At 40.5% G+C, this 10,587-nt stretch overlaps 1 protein-coding gene across 2 annotated transcripts; it reads right to left on the bottom strand.

The window, feature by feature from the left end:
* Positions 1-40: 40 nt before the first annotated feature.
* hdac10 (histone deacetylase 10) lies at positions 41-10,374 on the bottom strand. 2 transcript variants are annotated; one of them, XM_084555449.1, is made up of 20 exons: positions 10,006-10,374; positions 8,752-8,886; positions 8,550-8,646; positions 8,326-8,423; positions 7,005-7,109; positions 6,855-6,923; positions 6,638-6,764; positions 6,180-6,245; positions 6,028-6,087; positions 5,610-5,699; positions 5,207-5,313; positions 5,056-5,123; positions 3,921-4,164; positions 3,736-3,820; positions 3,541-3,626; positions 2,192-2,248; positions 2,005-2,083; positions 1,717-1,905; positions 1,449-1,608; positions 41-1,343 (listed from the first exon to the last, which is right to left on the bottom strand). In XM_084555449.1, exons 1-20 carry the CDS (start codon positions 10,062-10,064, stop codon positions 1,309-1,311), a joined length of 2,016 nt encoding a protein of 671 aa, XP_084411575.1. In that variant the 5' UTR covers positions 10,065-10,374; the 3' UTR covers positions 41-1,308. The 2 variants fall into 2 exon arrangements, with proteins under 2 accessions (XP_084411575.1, XP_084411576.1); XM_084555450.1 differs by having other exon boundaries at positions 41-1,340.
* Positions 10,375-10,587: the final 213 nt, after the last annotated feature.

Here is a 10,587-nt window from a genome sequence, read left to right as displayed (position 1 = left end):
GACATGTACCACCCACCTAGACCAGACCAGCCATCCCACCCCATAGCCATGACACCCCTTGATGGCAGCAGGATGCAGCCTGACACAGACACACACACAAAACATTTTAGGAACAACATGAAAAACATGAAAAACAGCACAAGGTGTTGACCTGGCCTCCAAATTCACTAGATCCCAAACTGATCAAGTATCAGTGGGATGATCCACAGAGGCCCCTCCCCTCAACCCATAGGACCCAAAACCCCCCACTAACAATATTCTGTTGCCAGACACCACAGGACACCCTCAGAAGGCCCATGTCCATTCTCTGATGAGTCACAACTATTTTGGAGGCAGAAGGGAGACCTACACAATATTAGGAAGGTGGTCATAATGTTATGCCTGATTGGGGTAAGTTAATTTAATTGAGGCATTTATTGTTAAAAATGACTAATTTAACAAAATGAGGAGACCTGTGAACTCGTGGCTAGCTTTAAATTACACATCTAATGCAATTCCACAGTGTGGAAAATATTATTATCAGGTCAGATTTAACAAAGCATTAAGAGGAAAAACATTAAATGTTGTTCAACAGATTGGAACAAACTAACAAACGAGTTGGTTTATTGACTTAAATCACTTTTTAAAATAACTTTTTTGTGTCTGATATGTTCTTTGTATTGTTGTCTTCCTAATTCTACTTTTTATTTATTTGTTCTCTACCAGCTTTATGTTTCATTGTTATTATTTCATCTCTCAACTCTTCTTTCAGTTTTGCTCAGATTTACACTGCTCTGCTTATCTTCGCCTCATCTGTCAAAATGCTTTGTAAATTGCGTATTTAAAGATGCTATATAAATAAAGTTGTACAGTTTTGCAAAAAATGCTCAAAAAATCTCTCTTGGTTCCAGACACCTTGAAAAAGCAGCAACATTGCAGATTTACAAATAACACATAACATCAAAACAACCCTTAGTGTATTAAAGTGTTTATTACAGTTTATTTAAAAAAATAATTGACATGTTCATTACGCACAATGTCGGTTACTTATTAAGGCAGCATAGATTTACACAACATGCAGTTGTTCAGTTTACATCTGATATGACTGATCAATTAACCAATAGTATGACTGACTGAAAAGCCATTTTCTTCTATTCATTGTCACATGTGAATTTTTGCTGACTTCACTGACACATTTAAAGGTTCTGTTATTAACACATTTTGTAAAATTGATACGCCAAGATTGACATTTAAAAAAATACAAAGTTGTATAGGAATATCTGACAGACATCCTCCATCTGATAAATATAAACCATATGCGTGACAACTTCAGTGTTCATCTCCTCCTCCAGTTTCTGGTGCTGCTTTAAGGAGACATAAATTCCAGTTAATATAGTGTGTGAACTTTTAAGTTCTGTAGATACTGGATAGTTTCTTGTTAAGATGTGATGCTGCTGTTGTGTGTTCACCTGTGGTTTGCAGTAGTTTCCAGTCAGTCTGTAGTTTTTGTCTCAACATCTCAACAGCCTCCACATCTTCTGGTAGTGGGGCCTGAAGCTGCCCCAGAGAAGGGGCCGGGTCCCAGAGGAGGGAGGAGGCTGTAGGGCCAACGCACGCCTTCTCATTCTCCTAAAATAAAAGTATACTGACAGTGAAGGCAACCCCGCTACTAGTTTATCTAATAAATTGCATAATCAGAGCACATCTAGTTGCATCTAACTTTCCCAGCCTTCATACCTGCATTAGTACCAGTGTGTGTCCTTGTGCGAGGCCCTGCAGCAGCACCGTTAGCTGTTGCCACAAACTGTCACACACTCCACTGTCTGGCATCCGAACCAACAGAACCAGGCTGGGGTCATACTCATATCCCAGAGGTAAGACGAGGCCAAACACGGCTTGTATGAACCCTGATGTGTCACTGCAGCCCTGTGGGAGCACAGGCAATCACAAAGCTACATGTAAAACACTGACGCACAGACGCGTTAGAAATATCCTCATAAATGAAGAATATAAAACGCACACTACCTTCTTTAAACACACAGGAATGTAATATTTGCTTCTCTGTTTGTCCGCCTCTTGGCTACCGATATGCACCACAAGCGTTCTAATAACCACAGAAAGGTTTTGTTAGCATGCTGTTCCTGCAAATGATGTTGTTTACTGAATGACATTTTCATACTCTAATACAGAGGGAATAAATTAAAATCGTCACCCGTCTTCTGCGATGGGACTCAGGATCTCGCAGTTTCCGACACACACGACCAAAACCCTGCATGAAGATAAGATTGTGCTCTTGATATTGACATCTACATGCTTATCTCTCAAATTATTTATATTCAGTGAAGTTGGCACAACTTTCACTTCCGCACAGTCTTGACTTTACCAAAATGAGACTAAAAAAAACACTGAGCAACAAATTACCACAGAAAATACGACACATTTCGATCAATGTTTCAAAAATATTTTTAACATTTGGAAAGTACCTTTATTCACTTCCTTGCCGAGATATAAATATGATGCTACTGCCAGCAGCTAATTACTCTAGCTCTGCACAAAGAGTGGAAACAACTAGACTGGATTTGTTCAAAGGTTTCAAAATCCACTACTCAGCACCTAGACAGTAATTTCAGTCCTGTTCATGCCTTGTATTCACGTGTCTTAGATGACAGGTTTGAACACATCCAAGCTAAAAGTACGTACGCATTCATGCACAGACTGCATCATATTAAACGGCCAAAGAGTCAGCAAAACAGAAACCAGAGGAAGCAGTATGTAATTGTTTTTGCAAAATTAAATTAGCAGCACATTTATTTGAACACAGAGCAGGGAAGCGAGATCCGATCACAAGTGGTCAAACCAATGTGCAGACACATCCTGCTAATGTACTTGGACTCAAAACCACAAACTGCCCTTTTTATACTATGATGATTTCCACGGGGCGGCAGAGTGGCGAGGTGGTTAGCACGGATGCCTCACAGCGAGAAGGTCCCGGATTCAAATCCATGGGCCGACTGGGCCTTTCTGTGTAGAGTTTGCATGTTCTCTCTGTGTCTGCGTGGGTTCTCTCCGGGTACTCCAGCTTCCTCCCACCATCCAAAGACATACTCATTATGTTAATTGGTGATTCTAAATTGGCTCTAAATTGGGTGTGAATGTGAGTGTGAATGGTTGTCTGTCTCTCTGTGTTAGCCCTGCGGTAGACTGGTGACCTGTTCAGGATGTACCCCGCCTCTTGCCCAATGACAGCTGGGATAAGCTCCAGCAGACCCCGCGGAATAAGCAGGAATAAGATCACTTTTGCGACTTTTGCAACAATTGGAAGTTATCCAGTTTGTATGCTAAGCTAAGCTAACTGTCTCACAGCCTTGCTTCACATTTCCAAGTAGATTTGAGGCCGATTTCAATCTTTTAACATAACCAAGTTATTTGCCAAGCAAGCGTATTTTCCTAAAATGTTAAACTATCCCTTTAAGAGCAGGACACAAGTCATGCCACAAGATAATCATGTTAAAATAAACACTACAGTAGGTGTAAGTCAGGATTAAATCTACACCTATATACCGGTTGCTAAGTGAAGCTGCTGCATGCTGGATAACACACGTCGTCGCCATGGTGACGTCACGGACCAGCGCCAAGCCATTGCAGATCTGGAAGGCAGTAATTAAATAAGGAATCAGCCTGTAGCTCATGGAGGAAGATTTGCAAAGCAAAAAAATGACTCAAAGAGACAAGTGGAAAATATTATCATGGCTTCACCTCATTCTTCTCCATTTTCTTTGTGAGGGAGAGAAGACTGCTGAGAGCTGTGAGAGAGTCTTCTGAATCTTTGAAGAAACTCTCCCTTATTGTAGAAGAAAAAAAAACATTTCTGATTACTGAAGAGTCTACAAGAGTCTGTTATGAATAATCAGAATGAGCCATTACAAACCACTGCTCCATACCTGAGTTTGCTGACCACAAGTGGGTCGAGATCATCAGAGCAGCTGAAGCGTTCACATCCGTGTGGACAAGACACATCATCAGGGAGCACCAAAGCAGAACGGACAGGTGGGGTGACACGCTTTGGAGGATCAGGCCACACTTGGTCTTGTGTGCTTTTCTCTTCCTCTTCCTTCTTTTCTTCTTTTTCTTCTTCTTCTGTTAATTTAAAGCGCTTGGTGCTGATATCGGAGGTGAGTAGATCAGCTGGAGAAGGGAGTAACTTTATGAGGTAGTGCATATAGAAGTGACAGTTACATGTCTCTGAGCTCCCACCGGCCTAATAAAGGCAGTGCAAGTGACATCTGGTTTGGACATAGGCTTCATTGTTTTATATTGTTCTGCAAAGTATTGCCAGGAGAGACCTGCAAGGAGTTACCACCTTTGTTGCTATCCCATTTTTTTAATAAACCCATTACTTTTGAGGACACTTGTGTCTGGTCTCATGTTGTGGCCCATGAGACAGGTCATAACAGTCTACAACTAGCCGTGATGTACCATCTGGCATATGTGGCATTGGAAAGTGAAGTTAACACACAGCTGTTGCCTGCTTTTCATCTCTGCTAACGGCTACAGGCTACATTAGTACTGGAATAACTCCTATACAAATCAAAACTGCTGTCAAGCGGCATTGTGGGTAATGTAGGGTAATGTTTTTTTGTTTGTTTTTCACAGAAAATCTGAATCCATGATGTCAAAACGATTTTATCCCTGGTTTTGCTGCTTTGATTTTTATCCTATGTTATATTATGGCTCGCGAGCCATAACATAAAGTGGAGACCAGGCGTCAGAGTTCACAAAATAAAAGGTCTATTTAAAATTAATGACATAAATAGGGAAAAAATCTACAGCAAAATGAAGCCAGCATCAACAGTGGTGACTCCTTGGAGGCCTCTCCAGGATCCAGACCTCCAGACCTGCATCAGCTGATTAAAACAATCAAGCCCATGCACCGTCCAAAGACACTTGGACCAGAGGGGCATAACATCCTTTTTTTTTTTTTTTTTTCCTATCATAATAACAACAATATTATATCATTAAAATAAGAAATCTCCACTCCCCCTTAATATTTCAACAGTCATTATGTGCATGTTATACCTGCATGTTTGAGACAGGACCAGTACGGCCTGTGAGCTGACCGGACACACTGGAGGGACTCGAGTGCACTGAGAGAGAAAATAACACAGCTACAGTAATAAAACACACACACACACACACACACACACATTTGAGGGGTGGTGACACACACCTTTTACAGGGGCCGCTGAGGTTTGCAGGTCGAGGCACAGGGTCGCCTAGCAACGTCTGAACTGTCTGACACACAGACTGGGCGAGGGAAGTCAAGTTGTATCCTCCCTGGAAAATATTCACTCAGTTAAACTTTTACCACCCAGCCAGTGTTTCTCAGACACAGCAGCAGCAGCGGACAGAAATACCACAGGCTGTTTAAATATACGCATGTGTCGTATGTGTTGTTAGACTAGACGGCCACATCATCACTGTGGTCAGTTTCCACAAGAATACACTTATATGGAAATAATCAAGCAGAGCAGAGAAAACCAAACTGTCTCATGAGAGTGGGTGTCACATTTGAAGGAGTGGGTGCTGTTGCTTCTTATGCTTGACATGAAGTATATGTTTCATGGCCTGACCTCCAGCACAGCACACAGCTTCCCTCCAGCTAGGTTCATTAGGAGGTGAGTCAGGTGGGCAAAGATGTCTGGAGAGGCGCACATTTCACCCTGAAAATGCAGAAAAATCACCAAAAGTCAATTTAACAAGTAATGCCCCAGTGACATACTGTGATGAACTGACTCCTAGAAATAAGTAAGTAAGTAGAGGTAGGTGCAAGGGGTTTAGCAAGATAGTGTGATGTGATCACAAGTGGTGTGCAGACACATTTTAATGCAAGGGTGTTTACTTACACCCCAAACCACAAACTGTTTTATATTTAGATTTTTTGCATTGATTGAACATATAAGAGAACGTGTGAACCAAAGACGTTCTGGTAGACAGCTTTTGCTACTAATGGAAAATGTTGAACTATCCCTTTAAGAGCACCAGCAGTACCTCTGGATCACCGATGGCTGAGTCAAAGCCTGCACACACCAGGACCAAGTCAGGGCAAAACTATGAGAAAGAAACACAATTTCATTTATTTTAGATAAATCGTGCGTAAGTTATTAATCTAATAGAAACGTGAACTGTCTCAAGTGTCTCACCTCGTATGCAACAGGCAGAAGGACGTGACAGAAGACTGAAAGATAGTCACTGTTTTGCATTCCAACCTGAAATATCATCAAGTCATTTTTATTAAATATGTTAAACCACATTTGTAAAGCTTGTACACGTACATGAAGGATTTACCATTTAAAACTAATTACCAATGTAAAAATGACAAACATTACACAAAGATACACGAATGAGACGATATGCTTTGTTAACGGGTGAATGCCATTTAATATCAATTGATAACTTGATATATGAAATTATTAATAATGACAACCTAATGATTATTAACGCTGATTACCAATTACTGAATTTTGAACACATTTTTCCATTTCATTTTCTGTCACGTTGAAAAAAAAAAGATATAATTTCACTGATCATTGATACAAAAGTTAGATAAAGCAACGCCCAACAAAGGAATAAAATAGGATTAATTTGTGTGATTCCTTACCTTGTTCCACGGTACATTTACATTGAACCCGGCTCCTTTCTCTTTTCCAACACTGTCGTAGTCCGACTCTCTAAGCTGAGGCCAGAACTTCTGATGCTCATAGCGATGCCAAGAAAAGTAGAGCACGCTTGGAAAAGAAAAAGTCGGCAGGATTCAAGAGGCCAGGAGACGACATCCAACCCTTCAATGCACAACCATTCCTTAAGCAATGACTCACCTCGGATCGTCTTCAAAGCTGTACTGCACCCCTTGACCGTGATGTACATCCCAGTCAACTATCAACACCCTGAAATACAGAGTATGCAGCTGCTTTTAGAGGATTGACATCACAAACAGTTGACAGAATAAACATCTAAAGTCATGTTACCTTTTAACTCCATATTTCTGCTTGGCATATCGAGCTGCTATGGCCACGTTGTTGAACACACAGAAACCGTTGGCAGCACTGCGCATACTGTGGTGTCCTGGTGGTCTGTTAATAGTAACAGAGAAGACGTAAACATGTCATGATTTTATCCAGTGATTGTTTTATTCATTTACAGGGGGACAAATGATTATTTATAACTTCATTATCAGTCTGCCGTGCAGATAAAACCCATTTGTCAGAATTTGCATAACCAGATATTTGGTATTTTTACCTGATTTCTTAAATACTGGTTTAGTTACACAAATCCAAATTTATCTGTGAAAGATAATCGATGTATAAAAGTCTCAGGTGGTTGGAAGCAAAGCTATTTCACTTCCTAATTACTTCCTCTTCGTATCGTTAAGTGTTTTTTACTCAGTTCTATATTTTAGCTGTGCAGGACTTTCTATTTTCAGGTTTCTATTATTTGGAACATAAGACACATTTACACAGATCAGCCACAACATTATGACCAACTAGTCCTAACTACAGGTTAAGTGATTCACACAGATTTTGTCTTTATCGTGGCACCTGTTAGTGGGATATAGGAGGCAGAAAGTGAACATTTTGTCCTCAAATTAGCCTGGCTGGAAAATGGGCAAGCAGAACGATTTGAGTGATGTTGACAAGGTACAAATTGTGATGGCTGAGGATTGGGCCAAAGCATCTCCAAAACTGCAGCCCCTGTGGGGTGTTCCTGGTCTGCAGTGATCAGAACTTATCAAAAGTGGCCCGAGGAAGGAAAAGTGGTGAAACCGCCACAGGTTCATGGGCAGCCAAGGCTCACTGATGCACATGGAGAGCATTGCCCTTGCCATGGGAGTGTGCTTGGTCTGCAGCAATGAGCAATGATCAGGTGACAGCACATATCAAAATAACATCCACATAGATGCCACGAACCCAGGTTTCCCAGAAGAACATTTCATTGTAATAAGATCATCAATATTAATCACTTCACAGTTTGTGAAGTGTTCTGTGACTGTATGTGTTTTATTTATAGGTGCTTTAGTAAGTTCCTTATGTCCTTATGTGCACTTGTAATGTGACTCTTTTGTTGATCATTCATTATTCAAAGTATGTATGCACTATAGAAATGCAGTTTTTCTATTGTTTCTCTCTTACATGTTGCTTTTCATGACAAACTAGTAAAACATTAACTCAGATGCCCCAGTTATGGTTTAATATAGCAAAAAACAAACAAAAACAAAAAACACACACAATCGATAAAGCACCAGAGTACTTATCAAGGTTGTTGCTGTGTTTCCCTGACTTACAGTCTCACCTCACTAGAGCCATGCCATTTCTCACCTTCCCCGTCATAACACCGTCCACCAGTTGCAGTGCAGCTCCTGCAGCCAGTTTGGCACAGTGATAGATGTTCTAGGACGGTACATGAGAAAGAGAAGTGATACCAGAAGAGATTACCACAACCGAAACACACGGAAGATACAGATAAATGGCAAGAGCTGCATCTCAGCTGAAGAGAATACTATGTGTAGGACTGACTGGGTGGAAGTAGACATCCCCATACTGGAGAGTGAATTCCTTCAAGTCCTCCAGAGTCATGTAAGGAGTCTTTTTCACTGCCTCCAGGTATTCCTCACTGTTGGGAGCAGGAAAGTACACACGCTATTTAACGCTAGGTCATGAACAGAGTTAGAAGAACACAGATTGATGAAAGAGCTCTTTTTTTGACATCAGGACTGACCTGTGAGCCAGCAGAATCTCTGCATCTGTGGCCTCACGGACGGGTATGGAGACGCAGCGATCAGCCAAACCATTCCTGACCAAAGCCTCGTGGCTCACTGTCAGACGCTCGGGTACCTCGATCTTACATGTTGGACTGGAGAAAGAACATTATTGAAAACATCTGTATGTGAATTTAGCAAATGCTTTGATTTGTATCTTATTTCTGAGTATATTAACTTTTGTTCGGTCATACATGTTTGCTCATTGAGGGACAAACAAAATAAACAGAACGAGGCATCATTATCAGACAATAATTATTTTGCTGTAGAAAAATAAATAATGAATTAGACTCAGTCCAAAAGAAAACTAGTGGCACACCTTCCCAAGTGCAATGCCCACTCAGTACTTTTTTTAGTGATCTCACGTAGTTAGCAGTGAAACCACAAAGGCACACAAAAAATACGTCATTCACGCCTGGCTGTTTGCTAAATAAAACCATTAGAGTTTGAAACTTTAGGAAGTCCTATAACTACACCTGAGAATGATTGAAATTAGAGAATTGTGTTTCTGTGCTTCTGTGTTGGTGCTCTATAATTTCTAAAAGCACAAACAAGGAGGTAACTCTCCTAAAGTATGTTAAATTATGTCAAAGACACTAGTATGTTAAGTTTAACGGCTATAAACTGAATTTTACCTCTGTATATCAGTCCTTCAACAAAAATAACATAATTTATCAACAGTTTGACTGTCCATAATCTGAGCAGCAGTCACAGCTAAACCGGCAAAGATTAAATAAAAGTGATAAACGAAATTATAAAACTGACTGTGACAAAGGCACTGGGGTTAAACCTTACTGCGTGAATACAACAAGTTCATGTTGCACATGTGAAGCATTTAATTCAATAAATTTCATGGCTGTTAGCATAGAGCTAACGCTCAGTGCGCTACACTCTGACGGACCGTATCAGCAACAACAAACTGCAACTTCAGTTCCTACCACTTCGTCAACTCATTCATTTAAAAGACTGTAATAACAAATAAACCACAGTTCAGATCAAGCTGTTTAGTAATTCTTGAGCTATAATTATCAAATATTCCTCCCTTGATATAATTCAGGTTGCATAAGGGAGATAGTTTACCGTACAGGCTAGCTAGTAGTTAGCAGCAGCAGCAGCAGCCATACTGCATTAATACTGTATCAAAGTATATTAATTCAGGGTGGTATTATTAGCCGAGTTAGCTATATGCACCTAAATGTGTGTGCACTACTTACTCGACCCAGAGCAGTTTGTATTTGGTCATCTCTTCATCATAAATCAGCGCTGTTCCCATCTTCAGGATATGTCTCAGACCAGACGAGGTTCGTGGACTTTAAACAGAACTAACTAATGTCTCTGTTGTGCAGTCGCTTCTTCTTATAAGTGACTGTTTATATTAGTGCACAAACGAAGTCAAACGCCGACATTACCTACATGCCCACAGTTTGAGTGGATGCCGATGAAGTTTGTTTGTATTCAGTTTGAAAACACTGAGAGCACATGGTCAAGTCAACAGTAGCCCGAGATCGAAAAGTGACTCATCGCATGCCGCGGCTCGTGGCGCCACACTCATGTAGGCTACTCATGTAAAATAGTGTGCACCACTGGTGAACTCATCTAAGAGTATACAACGATAAAAATATGAAATAAAAAGTAATGATTGCAAAATAATACTTGAAAAAAATAAGTACATCAGTTTGTTCAGAGACCACTGAAAGTGACACACATGAAATTATTTGTCCTGCAGATTAAAGTCCCCTGTGAATGAAATATTATCAAATGGGACATTATTAGATTGCAAAGAATGCATCAAAGCA

This window comes from Chelon labrosus (assembly GCF_963514085.1).
Source record: "Chelon labrosus genome assembly, chromosome: 11".
Classification (NCBI taxonomy): domain Eukaryota; kingdom Metazoa; phylum Chordata; class Actinopteri; order Mugiliformes; family Mugilidae; genus Chelon; species Chelon labrosus.
The sequence above is the reverse complement of the archived record's forward strand: the minus strand, read 5'-3'. Positions and strand labels throughout refer to the sequence as shown.

Excerpts from the sequence above, each read along its gene's own strand:
- hdac10 (XM_084555449.1), bottom strand. The coding sequence starts at position 10,064 with ATGGGAACAGCGCTGATTTATGATGAAGAGATGACCAAATACAAACTG. Across the intron at positions 6,246-6,637 it reads TAAATGTACCGTGGAACAAG|GTTGGAATGCAAAACAGTGA; the intron begins GTAAGGAATCAC and ends ATGATATTTCAG. Across the intron at positions 5,314-5,609 it reads AGCTGTGTGCTGTGCTGGAG|GGAGGATACAACTTGACTTC; the intron begins GTCAGGCCATGA and ends AATATTTTCCAG.